This window comes from Rhinoderma darwinii, chromosome 4 (genome assembly GCF_050947455.1).
Source record: "Rhinoderma darwinii isolate aRhiDar2 chromosome 4, aRhiDar2.hap1, whole genome shotgun sequence".
In the NCBI taxonomy this organism is placed as follows: domain Eukaryota; kingdom Metazoa; phylum Chordata; class Amphibia; order Anura; family Rhinodermatidae; genus Rhinoderma; species Rhinoderma darwinii.
Window position 1 is genome coordinate 197,168,840 of NC_134690.1, and position 22,231 is coordinate 197,191,070.

At 43.2% G+C, this 22,231-nt stretch overlaps 1 protein-coding gene across 4 annotated transcripts in view; it reads left to right on the forward strand.

The window, feature by feature from the left end:
• SENP6 (SUMO specific peptidase 6) overlaps window positions 1–22,231 on the forward strand; it is a 123,445-nt gene that overhangs the window by 33,930 nt on the left and 67,284 nt on the right. The window contains exons 4-8 of one of the 4 annotated variants that reach the window (XM_075862040.1): window positions 413–555; window positions 13,021–13,125; window positions 14,327–14,344; window positions 14,501–14,565; window positions 16,604–16,746. In XM_075862040.1, the coding sequence (XP_075718155.1) occupies window positions 413–555; window positions 13,021–13,125; window positions 14,327–14,344; window positions 14,501–14,565; window positions 16,604–16,746 (474 nt within the window). Of the gene's footprint in view, window positions 1–412; window positions 556–13,020; window positions 13,126–14,323; window positions 14,345–14,500; window positions 14,566–16,603; window positions 16,747–22,231 lie in introns of all 4 variants that reach the window. The other 3 variants (XM_075862039.1, XM_075862042.1, XM_075862041.1) reach the window with 3 other exon arrangements.

Here is a 22,231-nt window from a genome sequence, read left to right on the forward strand (position 1 = left end):
CTGAATACACATCACGTCTTGGCTGGAGGTAATGTATATTCATTGTCAGGACACTGCAGTAATGTTATAGTGTGTTTATGTCACTGCAAATAGCGATATAGATATATCGCTATGTGCTGTGTAAATGAATGGGGAGAAGTGTATGATGCTGATTGGTCACTGATTGGTCAGCGTCATACACTCCACTGTACAACGCCCACTTGGTCATATAGTAAAACACGCCCAGTTGTCCATTAAGAAACTCATTAGCATAAAGCTAAAATAGGTCATAACTCTGTAAAAAATTATCGTTTTTCTAAATAAAAAAACACTGCTGTCACCTACATTACAGCGCCGATCTCTTTATGTACAAGATAGGCCACTTATAATGTGGTGATAGAGCCTCTTTAAGTGCCTTTCCTTGTTTTTACAGTCTAATCAACTCCGTTCTGGAACTGTTCAAGGTCCAGGGGATGCGCTTAAGACATATGACAGGAAAGGTAAAGCACTTTACTTAAGAGCTGTTAAAGGCAACGCAACTGGACTGAACATGTTGGGAACAAGCAAGAAACTGGGGTAAGCATTTTTTTATGTGTACTGCTCATAGGACTGTACAAGTTAAACTACCTCCAGAAGTATATAGCACATTTTACTCATCTTTATCTCTTTGTTACATTTTTTGAATTATTTTGGATCGTTTAGTAGGAATGTCATAGTAGCATTTTGTATAAAATGTCTGTTTCCAGGGATAACAAGCATTTTTTTTTTTTAATTTTTTTTTTTCGATCTTTGCATTGGGGGACACAGACTGGGTTGCCATTCTGTTGCCACTAGGCTTGACAATAAGAATTGAAAAAGTGTCCCCTCCTATGGGATATACCCCACCTACAGACACTTAGCTATTCAGTCTTAGCTCAGTGTGCTGCAACAGCACAGTCTACCATTTTTTTTCTTAGTTTATTTTATTCCTTTCACATCTGGCAAACAGGGTGATAGATGTCTCCCTGTTTTCCCCACAATGGCGGGCGCACAGTGTCATCATACAACTGCACCGTTGTCCCCCAGCCTATGAAGACAAGAGCGTCCACACTCTGTCACCCATCAGCCTAAGGAGCACCTCTCATATCTCTCCCAACAGTGTCTCCTCTTAACACCGTGTGAACCACTAAGGGTATTCTCCTGCTGGTCACATAATTAGGAGATGGAGGGCGAGTGTTCCCCCTCCCGGGTCTCCGCTTGTGTGCACACTATCCAACGGGTACGCTGGATTTCGCCCACTAACCGCTACCTATTTTGGCATCCATGGACCCTGTACACTTGTAGGCGCCATTTCCAGCGTGCTTGATTGTCTGCGCTGCTATCTTTAACCCCTTCCGACATCTAGCAAAGGAAGGGTTTGAAGTGTTTGGAGACGGCTCACAGGCTGCGCTCCATAGAACAAGCATGTCGGCTGTGTGTAAGAGCCGACACTTGAGTGTAATAAGCGCAATCCACTTGAACGGGATAACGCTTGTAAAACCCCTTAGATGCCGCGGTCAAAAGCTACTGTGGCATCTAAGGTGTCAGAAACTAGAGGGGGCCCCTGTGACGTTACATTGGACCCTCCCAGATCCGATCCCCACCTGCGACACGATTGCTTCGTGCGGGCAACTAGCGTGTCAGTATAACGATATACTGTACTGCAATACAATAGTATTGCAGTACATCATGCAAGTGATCCAACGATCGCGGGTTTAAGTCCCCTAGGGGGGCTCGTAAAACAAGTAAGTTTTTTTTAATATATAAATAATATATATTAAAAGTTCAAAAAAACAAAAACTCTTTTCCTATTTTCCCCCAAACGCAATGTAAAAATATAACATAATTGGTATTGCCGCATCTGTAAAAGTCAGAACTATTAAAACGTTATTTAACCCACACGGTAAATGCCGTAAAAATAAAATTAAACTGACAGAATCCCAGTTTTTTTGGTCACTTCATCTCCTAAGAAAAAAGGATTAAAATGTGGTCAAAAACTCTCATGTACGCCAAAATGGTACCAATAAATACTACAGCTCGTCCTGCAAAAAATAAGACCTCATACCGCTCAATCGACAGAAAAAGCTATGGTTCTTAGATTATGGCAACAAAACACCAATTTTATTTTTAAAAGTAGTAAAACATAGAAAAACTTTCAATTTTGTATTGCCATTGATAATTTTATTCTGCAGGTCAATACAATTAACGTCCTGCTATTACCGCACGGTGAACGCCATAAAAACAAAGCCCCCCAGAAAATGGAGAAATCACTGTTTTTCCCCATTCCACCCCACAGAGAATTGTTCCCAGTTTCCCACTACATTATTTGGTACAATAAATGGTAGCGTGAAAGTCTTCATCTCATCCCGCAAAAACAAGCCCTCATACGGCTATATCGACGGAAAATAAAAAAAGTTATGGCTTTTGGAAGATGGGGAGGAGAAAGCGAAAGTGAAAATCCAAAAAATGGCTGTGGCGGAAAGTGGTGAATTTACTCTACAGGACGGCACCATTTTGCGGCAATGTGTGTGTATTTAGGCAGGGACGTGGGCCCCCCGCTCCTCCAATAGTTCCCACTCACTCTCCCCTTATGGGGATTCAGCATTTCTCCTTTGATTGGCTCCTTAGGAGCAGATGACCGTTGGCGGCCAATCACAGCGGTTCAGGGGTGTGCCCTAGTTTCCCCGCGCTGCCTCTCTCCTACAGTCCGACAGGTGCTGCTAAGGACACAGGACCTTCTGATTGTGCCTTTCTGAGTTTTGGCCTTCGGACAAGCGCAAAACACTTCTAAAACCAGGTAGGAACAGCCCTTGGCCGCCTCCTTTCTCATACAGATGCCCTAACCACAGTCCCCTTCTTTTTTTTTTTTGTTTTATTAGCAGACCTAGGTAAAGGCAGCCTTTTTATCCTGAGGAAGTAATCTATTGCTGCGTAGTACCGCACTGGTTTTATTGCATTCTCTAGCCCCACAGTATTTCTCCAGAGTGTGGCGGTGTAGTGACCCCCTCTACTGCAATGTCTGACCCTAAGGGAGAACACTCTTGACAGACAACCATTAGGATATGTTCACACGGCTTATTTTCGTCCGTTTTTCGGGCCGAAAAATCGGAAATAGAATGCTTCCAAACATCTACCCATTGATTTCAATGGGAAAAACTATATATTCTGTTCCGAAGGGCAGTATTTTTACGTGGCCGTTTTGAAAAACAACCGTGTAAAAAAACGACTGCGAAAAAGAAGTGCAGGTCACTTCCTGGGGCGTGTTTGGAGCCATTTTTCATAGACTCTCTAGAAAAACAGCTCCAAAAACGGCCGTAAAAACGCCACGAAAAAACGCGAGGTGCTCAAAAAACTTCTGAAAATCAGGAACTGTTTTCCCTTGAACATACCCTTACAGTCCATTATACATTCTCTAAATGCAGCACCAAATTTCTCTGAGGTCAGCCTACTGACCCATGTGATTCATGTCGGCATCCTGGCCAAACGCCTGTGGCTCCTGCACTCTTGCCATCCCCAGTGTTGCTCACGCCTGGTATGGTGGGTTTTGATTTGCAGTGGGCTAATTCCTTTTCCAAAACTGTAGGTAACCTTGCAATCATCACTCAGTCCATGAAGGGCATAATGGTTAGCCTTTCTCACCAACCTCTAATGGACTCTACGTCCACGTCTTTCTCCAGTGGCAGGCACCGAAAGCGTCTGACTTCTCTTTAACCAGCCTCTGCTGCTCCCCCCACACTGGAGGTTAGTTTCGGTGCTTCCTCTTCCCCTAGAGGGGTCCTGACAGAGGGGGAACTTTCGGATTCTGATTTGGAAGACAAGGCGTCTTCCCACATCTGTTGAGGTGCTTATTAGGGCTGTCCACGACAACTTGTAGGTCTCTGATACTATGTCCTCTCCTTCCCCAGAATCTGTTTCTTTCCTTCAACCTCAACAGTCCCAGGCGGTCCAGCTCATTCTGAACTTGAAGGCAAAGTTTCCAAGGATTTGATACACTTGGTCAAGGAATTCCCTCCGTCTAGCCCGCTTGACGTCATTTATTCTTTTCAGGAAGGGGCCTCTTCCAAGTGGGATTAGTCTCCAGTGATAGACCCACCTGTATCCCGTCTGACCAAAACTACTACTTTTGCCTATGGCGGACGCCACTTCCTTCCAGAATACTCTATCACCTTGTGGAATCCTTTGCCAAGTTCACTATTGAGGTCTCCGGCTAAGTTTTACAACCCATTTTTGCCTCAGCCTGGGTCAGCACAGCTGTCACTGAATGGGTATACAAACTACATCATGGCCTGTTTTCTGGATCTCCTCAGGAGAAATTGGTAAATCTCTCCCGTTTTCTCTCTAATGCGTCCAAATATGTATGTGAGGCTGCACGTGTCATATCCCTGTCTTCAGCTTCTACCATTGATATCTGCCGGATGACCTGGCTAAAAACTCTGCAGATAAGGCTTCCAATCGGTCCCTGACCGTACTAACTTTTTCCTGCCTTTTCAGGACCAGATTGGAAGAAGTCATGTCAGAGGCTACTGGTGGCAAGAGCACCCACCGCTGCTGTCAAAAAGGCAGGTCCTCGTTTTCGATCTTTTTGTGTGTTCTCCAACACACTGTCATCTAGACTGCCATCTCACCAGGACCAGAAAGCCAAATCTTCCTCTAAGGCTCGCCCCTACATGCGACCCAGACCTCAATCCGCCAAGGCTGGAGCTGGTAAGTCCACTTCCGCCTGAATGTGCGCCCCCACTCGATCCAGTTCGGGTGGGGGCAGGCTTCTGCACTTCTCACATTTCGAACGCCTTGGTTCAGGAAGTGGTATCCTCCAGATACAAAATTGAATTTACCAGTCTTCCCCCCCCAGAGCATTTCTTCCAGTCCACTGTTTCTCAGTCCACCTTCAGAGCAGCCGCCTTTTTTCAAGCAATCTACCCCTTGAAGGAGCAGAGAGTAATCATTCCGGTGCCCTCGACCCAAAGGTTTTGGGGATTCTACTCTAACATCTTTGTTGTACCGGAAAAGGACGGCTCGATTAGACCCATCCTGGTCCTCAAACATCTCGACGCACATGTCCGGATCTGCCGTTTTCACATAGAATCCCTTCGATCAATCATCGCTTTCATGGAACAGGGGAAGTTTTTTTTTCCTCAGTGGACATCAATACAAATTTGCATGTCCCTATTTGCCAGTCTCGCCAGCACTTCCTGCGCTTTGCAGTTCTGTCCCATAACTACCATTTGGGGCTTTACCTTTGGGCCTGGATACGGCCCCGGGAGTCTTCACAAAATTCCTTTTAGTCTTAATGCCGCTCCTTTGGACCAGGTGGGAGTTGATACCCTGTATCTAGATGACATTTTGATCACGTCTCACACCAAGGAGGGCAATTTGCCTGCGCTTCGGATCACTATGGACACCATGTGCCGCTATGGTTGGATTGTCAACCGCTCCAGTTCTTGCCTGTTTCCTTCCCAACAGACTGTGTTACTGGCAGTAGCTTTCGACACTTTGTCTGAGAGAGTGTTCCTTCCTGCTGTCGATCCTTCGGGACGAGATTAACTCATTGCGAACGACTACTCCGACCTCACTCCACCCTGCATGAGGGTTCTTGGAACCATGGTGGCCTCGATTGAGACCCTTCCCTCTGCGTGGTTCCACACGCACCCCCTTCAGTGAGCGATCCTCTCACTGTGGAACCGTTCCTTGGATCATCGGTTCTACCTTCCCCATGCAGTCCGTCGATCGCTTAAGGGGAATGTGTCGCTAGAATTTTTTATTTTTTTTCCTTAAACAATTATTATTTGAGTGATTACACATTGTTTTAATTTTTTCACAAGTCAGGAAATATTCTAAATTAGATTCTAATTTATAACATTTCTATGTGCTGGGCACTAGAGGGAGCACTTCCCAAAATTGCAGCATGGTTAATGTGGTAAAGCAACCTCATTGCTTTATGCTGCAAATTTGGGGTGGACACGCTCTCTAGTGTCCTCACACAATCCCCCCTCCCTTATTCTGGATAGTGCCAGGAGAATGATAGGGTTTGAATCGTCAAACCTCCTACACTGTGTGCTGCCATTTTCTGAGCGACTGCACAGTGTAGGAGGATTAGATACAGTGCTCAGCAGACAGTATAACACAAACATACACGAACGTAAAACACACATCACATACACGAACATAACTTACCTGCTTCTGCCGCCTCCGCTCCTATTCCTTGCGCCTTCGCTTCCTTGAACATATGGCCGGAAGTCGTCATCTTACTGTCCGGCCGCGGCTTTCGCTCCACATGAAAATTGCGCCGGATTTCGCTCTGCCAAAGACCTTCCTTTTGGTCTGTGTGGGAGCGGCGCATGCGCCGTTTCCACACAGACGGCGTACGCTGTAGTGAATGGAACGGCTCCCTTTCGCATTCTCTATGGGGTTGTATGTGCCGTATTCCATCTCTGTATGTGTCGTTAATCGACACATACAGAGATGGAAAAAAAAAATGGCAGCCCCCATAGAGAAGTAAAAGTTAGAAAAAAGTAGAACACAAGAACACAAATAAATAAAATTTAATTTTAATATCATACTAAAAGCAATTGGATAAAAAAAAATAATAATTTCATGACACCTTTCCTTTAAGTGGCGTATCATCCCAGCCGCTCCCTTAGGTAGCTCCTTCCTTTCGCTGAATTTGCAGATCCTCTCCACGGATGCCAGTCTCAATGGGTGAGTAGGAACTTTACGGAAGCTCTCAGTTTAGTGGCTGTGGACTACACAGGAATCCTCTCTGCCCATCAACCTGAGAGTCATCTCCCTTTGCCTGCTGCAATGGACATCGCCACTGTGCAAGTTTAAACGGACAATGTAATGGCCGTGGCTTATCTTAATCACCAGGGCGGAACTTGCAGGGAGTCAGCGATGTCTGAGGCCGCAAAGATTCTCGCCTGGGCAGAAGATCACATTCCTGCTCTAATGGCAATACATATTCCCGGGTTCGACAACTGGGTCGCGGACTATCTCCATCGCGAAGAAGTGATTCTGGGGAGTAGTCCCTCCACCAGGAGATTTGCCTCAGATGGGGGCAGGCGGACCTCCATCTGATGGCATCCGGGTTCAATTGCCAGGTAACCTGCTTCATACCCTGAGCCTGGAATCTAGAGGCCTGTGTCATGGACGCTCTTGTGTCTCCATGCACCAGCTTCAGGCTTCTGTACTTTTTTTCCCTTCTGCCTCGGCTCCTCTGTCGGCTCAATGCCGATGGGATTCCGGCCATCTTGGTAGCTGCAGGTTGACCGCGTCGTTGTTGGTATGCAGACGTCGTGTCCCTGCTGACCTCTGTCCCGTGGCCACTCCATCCATACTTCCTCTCTCATAGACCTCTTTCGCCATGACTCAAGGTTGCTACATTTAACGGCGTAGCTGTTGAGGCCACCGTTCTGAGGGCTCACAGTTTGTCGGAGTGTGTTCTTACTATGCTCAAGGCTAGGAAGCCTTCTTCAGCCCGTATTTACCATCGTACCTGGAAGACCTACTTTCGTTGGTGTGAGGATCGCAATCTCCCTCATCTTTGACTTTTATTTACTCTGCGTTCCTTCATCCAAAGTGGCCTGGATCAAGGTTTGATCCTTTAGTTCCCTGAAGGAACAGGTGTCGGCACTTTGCATCTTGTTCGGTTGTCCGTTGGTATTTAAGTCTGGAGTCAAGACTTTTCTGCATGGGGTTTCTCACGTGGATTCCCCTTATCGTCCTCCAATTCCTTCTTGGGATCTCCATTTGGATTTGGAGGTCTTGTAGTTAGCTACCTTTGAACCCTTTGCGAGAAATCTCCCTTCATCTTTCCTGGAAAGTGTTTGTTTTTTCTGGTTGCGGTGACTTCCATCCAAAGGGTCTCCGAATTGGCGGCTCTGTCTTGTTCTACATTTCTGACTTCATCAAGACAGGGCGGTGTTCTGCACGGTGCCTTCTTTTTTGCCTAATGGTTGTTTCGACTTTTCACATGAATGAGGACATAGTTTTACCATCTTTTTTTCCATCTTCCAATCAACCAAGGGAGCGTTCTCTCCACAACCTGGATGTTGTCTGCGCCTTGCGGACTTACCTTTTCTGTCCCTGCTTCTTTCTGGAAGTCTAATTCCTTGTCCATCCTTCCAGAGGGTCCCAGGAAAGGGAAGGCCACTATTACTTGCTGGATTCGGATGGCTGTTCGCAAGGCATACTGGGTTCGGGATAAGGTTCCGTCTTTTTGGATTAAGGCCCACTCTACCATTGTGTTTGGGGCTTCCTGTGCTGTGCGCCATATACCTCTGTCCTTCAGGTTTGCAAGGCGGTCACATGGACTTCCTTGCATACTTTTGTCACGTTTTATCAGACACTTTTATCAGATGTTTTATCAAAACCTTTGGCTCTGCATACGATTCACTGGTTCGCAAGGTCTTGCAGGCATTTGTGAAATATGTGACTATGTCCTGTATTCTGTTTCGGCCCCTGGGTACTCCTCCAGAACTTCCCATGGTCTGTGTCCCCCAATGCAACGAATGAGAAAACAGGATTTTTTGAGTACTCTCCATAAAATCCTTTCCTCGTCCAGTTCGTTGGGGGACACAGCTCCCACCCACTGTGTTTTCAGGTTTTAGTTTTTTTTAGTTGGAGGGATTCTCCTTTGTTTTGACATAACTTTTTCTTACCTTGTTTCTTCTACTCCTACCGCTTGCTGATAGACAGAATAGCTTAGTGTCTGTAGCGGGGTATGTCCTCTAGTAGGGGCCGGTTATTCAATTCTTAGTGTCTGGCCTCCTGGTGGCAATCCACGGTCTGTGTCCCCCAAAGAACCGGACGAGAAAAGGTTTTTACGTGATTACTCAAAAATTCCTGTTTTTATAAAGCTGCTATGTATGTGAAAACAACATGAAATAACTTTAAATATTGTTGCACAAACTGTAAAGCAAAGTATTTTTAAAGCGGTTATCCCAAGCAAAACGACTTATCACCTATCCACAGGATAGGTGTTTGATCGCTGGGGTTCCAACTCATAGAATCTGTATTCAGTGGGGCAGAAAGGATACAGTTTCAAAGCACCACCTGAGAGATTAGGTTACAGCTTCCATTAGAAGTTTATGGATAGGGTAGGGGAGGAGGGAGCAGCTTCAGAGAGAGAGAGGCATAGACACACGCTACTTCAGCTTCTGGTAAGAGTTCTCACACTAGTTCTGTTTTTATAGCTACACTGCTCATTACTGCTGTGTAATATCCTCCATGCAGCTGAAAGTATTTTACTATCTCACCCCAGTGCTGCTTTCAAAGCTTTACTGCTTTATAGTGGATCTTCTCTGTATGCTGTATATAGTAGACTGTTCGCTTGTCTCCTGATTATACATCCTCTTCCCCCTCCCCTTTCTAGGGACTTCTATCGGGAGCTGTAACCTGATCTTTCAGTGAATCTTAGAATCCGTCTCCTCTCTGAACAGTGAAATTTTTTTTTATTGAGTAAGATACTTAAATATACTATTTGGACAAAAGTAATCGGACGCCCATACTTTTCACCTGGAGGAGCTTTTATGAAATCCTATTTTAAATCCATAGCCATAATATTAAGAGTTGGTCCCCCCTTTGCAGCTTAAACAGCTTCCACTCTTCTTGGTAGTCTTTCTACAAGATTTTGGAGTGTCTGTGGGAATTTTTGCCAGTTCATCCAACAGAGGTCAGACACTGATTTTGAATGAGAGGGCCTGGCTCGCAATCTCAATTCTAGTTCATCCCAAAAAGTATTTGAAGTTAAGGTCAGGGCTCTTTGTGGCCCAGTCACATTCTTCCACACCAAACTCGCCCAACATGCCTTTATGGATCTTGCTTTGCGCACTGGAGCACGGTCATGGAACAGAAAGGGGCCTTCTAGAAACTGTTTCCACACAGTTGGAAGAATACCGTTGCACAAAATGTTTTGGCATGCTGAAGCATTAAAATATCCCTTCACTGGAACGAAGGCGCTTAAGCCAACCCCTAAAAAAACAACATAGCATTATAACTTCTCCACCAAACTTTACAGTTGGCACAATGCAGTCGGGCAAGTAACGGTCCCCTGGCACTCGCTAAACCCAAACTCTTTCATTAGACTGCCAGATAGAGAAGGGTGATTCTTCACTCCACAGAACACGTACATCCACTGCTTCAGTCCAGTGGCGGTGTGCTTCACATCACTCCATCCAACGCCTGGCATTGTGCTGGTTCATATAGGGCTTTAATGCAGCTGCTCGGTCATGGAAACCCATGCCATGAGGATGCTGGCGCACAGTGTTTGTGTGCATGTTGATGCTAGTGGAGGTTTGGAACTCTGCAGTTATTAAGTCAGTAGAGCGTTGGTGACTTTTATGCACTCCGCGACCCCGTTCTAGAATTTTGTGTGGTCTGCCATTTCATGGCTGAGTTGCTGTGGTTCCTAAACTCTTTGCAATAATACCACTCGCGTTTATCGTGGAATATCTAGGAGGAAACAAATTTCACAAACTAACTTTTTGCATGGTGGCATCCTATTACAGTACAACACTCGAATTCAGTGAGCTCTTTGGAACGACCCATGGCTAGCTGCTTGATTTTATACCCCTGTGCCAATGGGACTGAATGAAATGCCTAAATGTAATGATTAAGAAGCGTGTCCCAATACTTTTTTCCATGTAGTGTATGTTACAAAATTTCTTCTCTTGGATTGCACTATTGATTTATGGCGTTTTTGATTTTTTTCTATAATCAATGGTACACTTTAAACGAAATGAGCCAAAAGGTCCTAATACACGGTCCGACGTGGGCCGTGTAAACGAGCGCCAATGAACGAATCGTTGATCGGCGCTTGTTTGCTCCTTTCACTAGGAGTTCTGTAATGGGACAAGCGCTCATTACTACTCTTGTTCGTCCCCATACACATTTCTATCATGTCGGTAGCACGTCTAGTGTGTTATGCTACGATTGTGTTTTATGCTACCTAAACGATACGATCAGCCGATGAACGGGCATTCATTGGTTGGTTGTTGCCCTGTTTACGTCATGTTTACACAGGGCAATGATTTCTGTGAACACTCGTTCGCATGATAATTGGCCCGTGTAAAAAGGCCTTGAAGAGGCTCTGTCACCAGATTATAAATTCCCTATATTGTACATGATGTGTTCGGCGCTGTAATGTAGATTAAAGCAGTGTTTTTTATTTAGAAAAAAACGATCATTTTTGACGGAGTTATGACCTATATTAGCTTTATGTTAATGAGTTTCTCAATGGACAACTGGGCGTGTTTTACTTTTTTACCAAGTGGGCGTTGTACAGAGGAGCGTATGACGCTGACCAATCAGCGTCATACACTTCTCTCCGTTCATTTACACTGCAGATAGCGATATAGCTATATCGCTATGTGCAGCCACATAACCACACTATAACGTTACTGCAGTGTCCTGACAATGAATATACATTACCTCCAGCCAGGACGTGATGTCTATTCAGAATTCTGACCATTTCTGTAGCGTCTCTGTGATTCACAGCACAGCGAGATCTCGCTATAAATGACAGTTTACAGTGTAATCTCGCGAGACTATGCCTGCTATGCTGTAAATCACAGAGAAGTGGTCAGGATTCTGAATACACATCACGTCCTGGCTGGAGGTATTGTATATTCATTGTCAGGACACTGCAGTAATGTGTGTTTGTGACTGCACATAGCGATATAGCTATATCGCTATGTGCTGTGTAAATGAATGGAGAGAAGTGTATGACGCTGATTGGTCAGAGTCATACACTCCTCTGTACAACGCCCACTTGGTCATATAGTAAAACACGCCCAGTTGTCCATTGAGAAACTCATTCGCATAAAGCTAATATAGGTCATAACTCTGTCAAAAATGATCGTTTTTCTAAATAAAAAAACTGCTGTAATCTACATTACAGCGCCGATCATATCATGTACAATATAGGCCATTTATAATCTGGTGACAGAGCCTCTTTAAAGCTTTGTATCCTTATTCTAAGTAAATAAATAAAATTCTACTGTTCAGCTACAGATTTGATATTTAGTGATAATTTTGTTTGTCCAGTCTATGTCACCTAGTATATTGGCATTGAGGAAATGAGGTGGAGCCCATCTTTTCTGTATCCAAAAGTTCTTTTTTTTATTACAAATCCAAAAACTAAACTGCTTTAAAAAGAAATTTTCTGTGAAAGACCTTAAAGGGGTAGTCCACTACTGGACAACTGATGACCTATCCAGCGGATAGGTCATTAGTACATGATCTGTGGGGATCGAACACCTGGACCCCGCACCGATCAGCATCTCCGGCTGCCTCTGGGCACCGGACGTATATGCCGGAAGCAGTTTGCTCCGGCCACGGAATAGCGGCCCGAGCTGCAGTATGGCAGCTCTGCTCCTATTCATGTGAATAGGAACAGAGCTGCAGTTCTGCAGCACGGCCACTATTCTATGTACGGAGCCAACTGCTTACGGCTCCTTACATCGCATTATGGGCAATAACATCCGGTGCCTGCCGGCCACCTGAGCGGCAGATCGGTGCTGGGTCAGAGTGTCGCACCCACACCAATGATATACTGTTGACCTATCTGGTGGATAGGTCATCAGTTGTCTGGTAGGGGACAACCCCTTTAATGGCTTAATGCTTTTCAGTAAGGAGGCCAACCACTAGAACCCCCACCAGTCTCAAGAACAAAGGTTTATGATCCCTAATGAAAAGTGGGTGAAAGTTCTGGAGATCTGTGAAGGTCTCAGTAGTTGGTTCCCCGCCAACCAGACATTTATATCATATGAAATCAATTTGAATGTATTTTGTGAAAAATAACTTTTATTGGCATATTCCGACAATCCTCAAAGATGGTGTTTGGCCTGGAATAGCTGAGCTATCCTATACCCCTATTGCAGTAACTTGATCAGAAGCCCCTTTCTTGAGTTCCGCCATCTTTTTCTCTACTCAAGCTTTGTGTTACATTTTTAAAATACATATTGGGTATTTTATGTATCACCTCTCATTTCATTTGTATAATACTTAATTTTTTGTCTATCTCAGAGAAAATGCCCAGAACATTGGACCCTGCCCAGGAACTATGGTGCAGGGACGAATTTTTCATCACACAAATATCACTCGGTCGAGCGTGAAAACACCTGCACAGAGGTAGGTTGTGAACTTAGCCGGGTTGTTCATGTGTTTTATTGTGAAAGCGAGATGACTACATTACAGGCAGTTATTTAATTTTTTTTTCCTCTGAACACTTTTTTTGTCCTAATTTGTATGTTAAGTTAATTTTTTTTTTTATGGTAAGCCTAAAAATTCAGAAATTTTGTTATTTTGGTGAAACACTTGTAGAAATCACACTCGGTATATGATTGATTTTAACATCGCTATGGTATGGGACAACCAACATTAGCTATACATTATATTACTTATCTATACCATAATACAAATATCATTTTATTTCCAAAATATATATGTAATGTATACAATTCCTGGCATTTGGGATCTGTCTCATCTGAACATGTCAGTGTTTTATGCTCCACATATTGTTATACCACTCTGTGAATGGGTCTGTCTGCCTTTATCTTGTACAAGTTACATATGTTAAAAATATTTTATAAACCATGTGCCTACACATTATTCTAAACAGTTTTGTGCCCCTGCACACTAAATAAGGAAGTTATTGCTTTGGTCCATTTTTCACATGTGAGACTTGCAGATTTGCCACCGCTCTCACAATATTCATTGCGATTGTACAAATCCACAGTGTGCCCTAAAATCCCAGATTTTTTTGTTTTCTCCCACATTGTTTGAATGGAGTTTTGTAAAACCCTATTAACTTTCGTTATACTATTGTCAGGACAAAATCTGCAGTAAAAATTCAACACATGAACCCTGCCTTATTTAATTTTAGTTTTAGCGCTGCAGCCTCTGTATCCACTATGAATAGAAGCTGCATAACGCCTCTAAACCAAATCCTAAGGTGAGTTGGAGGCACACAGGAGCTGCTGTCCGTCAAATCAGTGATCAGTATTACGGTTATATTGTTTATTAGAGGCACCCAGGAGCCGCTGTCAGCCGAGCAGTCAGTCCAGTTTGCCCTCGGATCTGGCTTACAGCGGCATTATGTAGCTTCTATGTATAGTGGACACATAGAAACTGCAGCGCTAAAACGAAATAATTAAATAAAACTATATTAGAAAAATGTTTATTATGGCCTAACCCCATCAAATGTTTTCATAACCTTTAAGGTTATCTGGAGTAATGCATACAGTTAAAAACCTTAATTTTAGCTACTAGCCTGCAGTGTTGAACAGGGATGTGCATCTTATACTGTTTTTCTTTTTCACATTTCAAGCAGTCTGGAAAGACGAGAAAGGTAAGTTGTGCTCCTTAAAGTAAAGCATGACACACTGTTTCCCTGTATGTGTTGTAAAAAGTGACCCTCCTTTTAATTTGTAATTTCCACCGTTGCTTGTTTTTTCTTTTTCTTTATTATTTTTTTCAAGCATGTTTTATTTATTTTTTTGCAAAGGAAAGAATACCCACCACACGTTCAGAAGGTAGACGTTGATCCTAATAGGTTGTCACAAAGATTCGGTGAGTTTATTCATAGATGTGTATTGTATACATATAGAAAAACTGGATACATTTTCACAATATTTAACTGACCTAGCTTCCAAGCAGTCAAATGCTAAAAATTGCAGGGGTGAATATAAAATATAGATGCATGTTCTTATAGTCTAGTCTACCTCTCTAGTATATATACACTACCGTTCAAAAGTTTGGGGTCACCCAGACAATTTTGTGTTTTCCATGAAAACTCACACTTATATTTATCAAATGAGTTGCAAAATGACTAGAAAATATAGTCAAGACATTGACAAGGTTAGAAATAATGATTTTTATTTGAAATAATAATTTTCTCCTTCAAACTTTGCTTTCGTCAAAGAATGCTCCATTTGCAGCAATTACAGCATTGCAGACCTTTGGCATTCTAGCAGTTAATTTGCTGAGGTAATCGGGAGAAATTTCACCCCATGCTTCCAGAAGCCCCTCCCACAAGTTGGATTGGCTTGATGGGCACTTCTTGCGTACCATACGGTCAAGCTGCTCCCACAACAGCTCTATGGGGTTGAGATCTGGTGACTGCGCTGGCCACTCCATTACAGATAGAATACCAGCTGCCTGCTTCTTCCCTAAATAGTTCTTGCATAATTTGGAGGTGTGCTTTGGGTCATTGTCCTGTTGTAGGATGAAATTGGCTCCAATCAAGCGCTGTCCACAGGGTATGGCATGGCGTTGCAAAATGGAATGATAGCCTTCCTTATTCAAAATCCCTTTTACCTTGTACAAATCTCCCACTTTACCAGCAGCAAAGCAACCCCAGACCATCACATTATCTCCACCATGCTTGACAGATGGCATCAGGCACTCTTCCAGCATCTTTTCAGTTGTTCTGCGTCTCACAAATGTTCTTGTGTGTGATCCAAACACCTCAAACTTCGATTCGTCTGTCCATAACACTTTTTATCAATCTTCCTCTGTCCAATGTCTGTGTGCTTTTGCCCATATTAATCTTTTCCTTTTATTAGCCAGTCTCAGATATGGCTTTTTCTTTGCCACTCTGCCCTGAAGGCCAGCATCCCGGAGTCGCCTCTTCACTGTAAACATTGACACTGGCGTTTTGCGGGTACTATTTAATGAAGCTGCCAGTTGAGGACCTGTGAGGCGTCTATTTCTCAAACTAGAGACTCTAATGTACTTGTCTTGTTGCTCAGTTGTGCAGCGGGGCCTCCCACTTCTCTTTCTACTCTGGTTAGAGCCGGTTTGTGCTGTCTTCTGAAGGGAGTAGTACACACCGTTGTAGGAAATCTTCAGTTTCTTGGCAATTTCTCGCATGGAATAGCCTTCATTTCTAAGAACAAGAATAGACTGTCGAGTTTCACATAAAAGCTCTCATTTTCTAGCCATTTGGAGAGTTTAATCGAACCCACAAATGTAATGCTCCAGATTCTCAACTAGCTCAAAGGAAGGTCAGTTTTATAGCGGTGCTAACATAATTGTACAAGGGTTTTCAAGTGTTTTCTAATCATCCATTAGCGTTCTAACACAGTTAGCAAACACAATGTGCCATTAGAACACTGGAGTGATGGTTGCTGGAAATGGGCCTCTATACACCTATGTAGATATTGCATTAAAAACCAGACGTTTGCAGCTAGAATAGTCATTTAGCACATTAACAATGTATAGAGTGTATTTCTGATTAATTTAATGTTATCTTCATCGAAAAAAACTGTGCTTTTCTTTCAAAAATAAGGAAATTTCTAAGTGACCCTAAACTTTTGAACGGTAGTATATATATATATATATATATATATATATATATATAATTTTAAAAAAATCTGTTGTGAATTATGTAAATGTAGGTGAGCTGCTATATACTATTTGGAGGAGTAATTCGTAACATTTTTTGTCCGTTTATCATTAAATTGTAAAAATGACTGTAATTTAGTTTTGGTACTATTGGCTTTTTATTTTAGGAGTGTATTTCTTAGCAGAAGGCTGTGTAGCTATATCACTCCGTCCAGCCATAATGTCTAAGGGATTTTTATGAACGTGTTCTCTGTTTTTGTAGAAGACATGCAGGGCACAGGGGATGATTCAGACGTGGAGTCAGAGCCTTTAAGGAGAAAGGTACAGCAGACGGGTCGCAGCGGTTCTCATACATCTGATTTGCCTGTACTTCATACTTCTCAGTTGTGTTTAGCAAAAACAGAGGTGTGTCATATTGTTGAAAATATTGCTCATAAGTATAACTAAAATGGATATTTCTGTGTATGTTCATGTAAAGAATGTGTTAGGCTGCTTTTACACAGAGATTTCAGACCAATACCATTTTGTTAACGGTATGCTTGAGTCGGTGTTTAAATAAAAAGTTCTTAACCCGTTAGTGACCGCCCCATAGTGTTTCTACGTCGGTCACTAACGGGCCTTATTCCGATGCCATAGACTTTTTACGTCGCTGCATCGGAATAAGTAAACAGAGCAGGGAGCTGTCAAATCTCCCTGCTCTCAGCTGCCAGAGGCAGCTGAGGGCTGGGGGCGTCACTGCTCGAACGTGTGAGATCGATATTAGTATCGATCTCACGCGTTTAACCCTTCAGATGCGGTGCTGAATAGCGTGCACCACATCTGAGTGTTTTTGGAGAGAGGGAGGGAGCTCCCTCTCATCCCACCGACACCCGGCGATAAGATCGCCGAGTATCTGTGTCTCCGAGGGCAGCCGGGGGCCTAATAGAGGGCAGCCGGGGGCCTAATAAAGGCCCCCAGGTCTGCCTGTAGTGAATGCCTGCTAGATCATGTCTCTGGCATGACCTAGCAGATGCCTGTCTGTTTTACGCAATACAGAAGTATATTATAAATGCGATCGTATAATCGCATAGTGAAGTCCCCTAGTGGGACTAGTAAAAAAGTAAAAAAAAAAGTTTAATAAGTGAAAAAAGACTAAAAATGAAAAACCCACTTTTCCCCCTTATAAACTGCTTTATTATTAACAAACAAAATAAAGTTAAAAAAAGTTACACATATTTGGTATCGCCGCATCCGTAACGACCCCAACTATAAACTCATTACATAATTTAACCCGCACGGTGAACGTCGTAAAAAATTAAATAAAAACACATGCAAAAATTGCTGTTTTCTTTGAATCCAGCCTTAAAAAAAAATGTGATAAAAAGTGATCAAAAAGTCGCATCTACTCCAATATGGTACCGATAAAAACTACAAGTCGACCCACAAAAAAAAGCCCTCCTACTATTGCAACGGCAAAAAAATAAAAACGTGACGGCTCTTCAAATATGGAGACACAAAAACAAATAATTTTGAAAAAAAAGTGTTTTCACTGTGTAAAAGTAGTAAAACATACAAAAACTATACAAATTTGGTATTGTTGCAATCGTAACAACCCGCTGAATAAAGTTATTGTGTTATTTATACCACACGGTAAACGGCGTAAATTTAGGACGCAAATAAGTGTGGCGAAAAAAGTTAATAAAAGTTAATCAATAAATTCTATGTACCCCAAAATGGTGCTATTAAAAATTACAACTTGTCCCGCAAAAATAAAAAGTGTATAGCTCTTTGAATGAGACGATGGAAAAACGTAAAAAATGGCTTGGTCATTAAGGTCTAAAATAGGCTCGTCATTAAGGGGTTAAAGGGAATGTGTCACTAGAAATTTTATTTTTTTCAGTTAAACGTTAGTATATAAATGATTACACATCGTTTTAATTTTTTTCACAAGTCAGGAAATATTCTAAATTAGATTCTAATTTATAACATTTACATGTGCTGGTCACTAGAGGGAGCAATTCCCAAAATTGCAGCATTGGCATGTGGTAAAGCAACCTCATTGCTTTATGCTTTATGCTGCAAATTTGGAGTAGACACACTCGCTCTAGTGTCCTCACACAATCCCCCCTCCTTTATCCTGGTCTAGTGCCAGGAGAAAGGAGGGGGTTGAATGTTCAAAGGATTAAATACAGTGGTAATCAGACAGTATAACACTAACATACATACACAAACATAACTTACCTGCTCCTGCCGCCTCCGCTCCTATTCCTTGCGCCTTCGCTTCCTTGAACATATGGCCGGAAGTCGTCATCTTACTGTCCGGCCGCGGATTTCGCTACACATGAAAATTGCGCCGGATTTCGCTCTGCCAAAGACCTTCCTTTTGGTCTGTGTGGGAGCGGCGCATGCGCCGTTCCCACACAGACGGCGTACACTATAGTGAATGGAACGGCTCCCATTCGCATTCTCTATGGGGATGTATGTGCCGTATTCCATCTCTGTATGTGTCGTTAATCGACACATACAGAGATGAAAAAAAAAATGGCAGCCCCCATAGAGAAGTAAAAGAAAGTAAAAAGTACATCACAAAAAAACAAATAAATAAAATTTATTTTAATTACCTACTAAAAGCAATATTATATATAAAAATACAATTTCGTGACACCTTCCCTTTAAGGTAAGTTAGGCTAGAAACAATTTTAGTAGGAAAAATTGATTAGCATCTTTTAATTTTGGCGACCTTCAGCCCTTCTTTTTCCTAGCGTACTTACATATTTTTAGATCACCGGTCACACTCTGCAATCTCAAGCTTCCCATATAGCTGTCCGCTAAATGCTTGTTCGATAGACCGCTATTTCTCCTGACCACCGTAAACATGTACGCTTGGCCCACTATAGCATACGTATTTATCTCAATGGGGAGAAGGCACTAAGCCGCTGCCAGACTCCTATAACTGCGACTTATTTCCCACAGGATCAAAGGATCAGGTATGTTGAAATCCAACATTCCAGAGCCTTCTTTCCCCGGATATCTGCCATTGAGGGATGTGTATGGGTGTCTCCTGACATTAGATAATCTCTGGGTCGCTACAGACTATAGTGATCGTGTATATTGTAGGTCATCTGTCAAATGAGATACTTAAATCTGGGGGTGGGGCGTGGCCTGGCTGGAGATGTGAGCGGACGCACGGTGTGTTAGCTCCTGCTCGAACCCCTTAATCTATCCTGTTTCGGAGCACTATACTGGAATAATTTGATTTAGCCTGTCGGCTCTTACCTGGAGGATCATTTTTACGGGACCGTAGCCGTGTTTCTTTAATCCTGTAAGCCATGACTCGCCGTAATATGGACTCGGCGATGGAGAGAGAAAGTCAAGATGGCGCCGGAGCCCCTTCTGCAACGGCACGTGCTGCGGCCTCTAAGATGGTAGGTTATGCCAGAACTCCATCTGCTGCCGCATGTACTGCCTGTTATTACCCCTACACCTTTACAGATTCCAGCGCTGGAGGTGAACGCTGAGGTGAGCGTTGATGCAACAGGTGAAAGGCAGTTAGTGGACTTGGGTTCTCAGCCTGAGGTGGGTTCATGCTCCTCATTAACCCCTATTGTACTGCCTGTGCCGGGGAAGGGCGAACCCTCCATGATTGACGTTTTTATGGCTATCACTAAATGCAATACCACACTGTCCTCCATGTCACTGCAGTTGGGAGGTGTTTGTGAGGCTGTGGGGCTTATCCGGCATGATTTGCAAAAAGTATCTAATAGGATGTCGGCGGTGGAAGATTGAAGATGCCATTTTACCCATGCAAAGAGATATTTCAAAGCATGACCACGCCATTTTGAATCTGCAAGCTAAGGCGCATGACTTGGAGAACAGACTCCGACGAAATAGTGTTTGACTTGTGGGTCTGCCTGAACGCACGGAGGGTAAATCCCCGACTGAATACATTGAGACATGGCTAAAATCTACTTTTGGGGATACAATTTTGTCACCCATGTACGCTGTAGAACGTGCTCACAGGGTCCCTTTGAGACTACTGCCGCCTGGATCACAGCCGCGGACCATTCTTGTCAAGCTCCTACATTATCGTGACAGGGATGCCATTTTGAAAGCGGCCAGAGATATGAAAGATATTTCTGTTGATGGCAATAGCATTTTTTCCGGACTTCTCAGCGGATGTCCAAAAGAAACGTATGTTATTCCAAGAGGTAAAGAGGAGATTACTTAATCTCCAAATTCCATATGCGATGTTGTATCCTGCGAAACTTCAAGTGGTCGCCTTGAGGGAAAAGCACTTCTTTGAAAATTCTAAGGATGCCGTGAGATGGTTGGATCGCAGTGAGCGTCGTATTCGAGATGCTGATGGATAGATGGCGGAAAGGGCTTCACTATGTTTGCAGATTGTTCTCTCCAGAGAGCCGATTGCTTCGAAACACATATGCTTCCTAAAAGTTGATTTAACGGACTCTCCTTTGAATCCAGGAGTAGTTACAGGACGCTGAAGGTTGATTTGTCCGAAACATGTTGTCCAGGTTCAAGGAGGACTGGTGCCCTAACTTGCTTTGGCTAAAGCGAGTCTTTTGGCATGTTTGGGTTCTATGGGTATGGGGGGGGGGGGTGGGGTGTGGGGTAATTTTTTGGGGTTCTTCCAGAGTATGCATCTTTGTTCTGATTACAATATGGGTATATATAGCGTAATTGTGTGAAAATACTATTTTACTCCTGTTTTATTAATCTACGTAAACCTTATGGCTCTTAATATCACGATTGTATCCTGGAATGTGCGGGGCCTTGGAGACCCTATTAAGCGTACAGCTATCTTTGAATATATTAAGCCTCATTTTCCTGTTATATTATGTTTGCCAGAAACACATCTCTCCATGGAAAAAATGTCAACTATACACCGTGCATGGATGAGCCATGAATATCATTCTGTTCACACCAGTTATACGCAGGGTGTCAGTCTGATGATACATCGTCTGATACCTTTCCAGTGTCTTCAGGTTGATATTGATAATGAGGGGAGATATGTCTGTCTTCATTGCACTTTATATTCTATACAATATATACTTGTTGGAGTTTATATTCCACCTCCCTTTAATTATGATGTGCTTCGAAGGGTTCTGAATTTTACTGGCGCTAGGCCAGATATACCTTTTGTCTTCCTCGGAGATTTGAATAACTATGTACATCCTTATTGGGATAAATGTAACAATGATGGAGCAAGTGTGGATGGTCCTTTAACTGCTTTTGAGTCTTTTCTTCAGGATGTTCAGCATACATACGCACGATAAGCAGTATTCCTGTTTTTCTAGCTCACCTAACAGCTTGTCCCATATAGATCTTGGCTTAGGCCCTGAAACTAGATAGAGCAGTTGTGACTATTTACCTAGGGCGCTTTCTGATCGTTCTCCCCTCTTACTGGTTATTTCAATATCTCAAGGTCCTACAACTAATAGAACACTGTGGAGGTTGAATGCCTTTTGGTTAACTATTATTAATGTTTCTACTCTATTTAAGGTGTTGGAAGATTATTTCTTGGACAATGTGGGTAAGGCGGCCATAGGTATGGCATGGAATGCTATGAAAGTTACGCTAAGAGGGTGTTTGATTTCAGTTAATAAGTCGGGTCAAGTTGAAGACTAGAAAGTTGGGTGATGCTCTTGGGCCCCATGCCCACTTCATGTTTTTCCTTCAGGGTGCTAGCGGTTTTTCTGACGGCTAGCACACTGACCCATTCATTTCAATGGGGCCATGCACACTTCAGTTTTTTTGACGGTCCCGTTGCTCCGTTCCGATCCAAAGTAGAGCATGTCCTACTTTGGTCCGAGATTCCGTGACCGTGAAGGTCTGAAGGCACACGGAAGGCATCAGTGTGCCGTCCGTGTGTGACGGAGCCTTTGCAACGGGC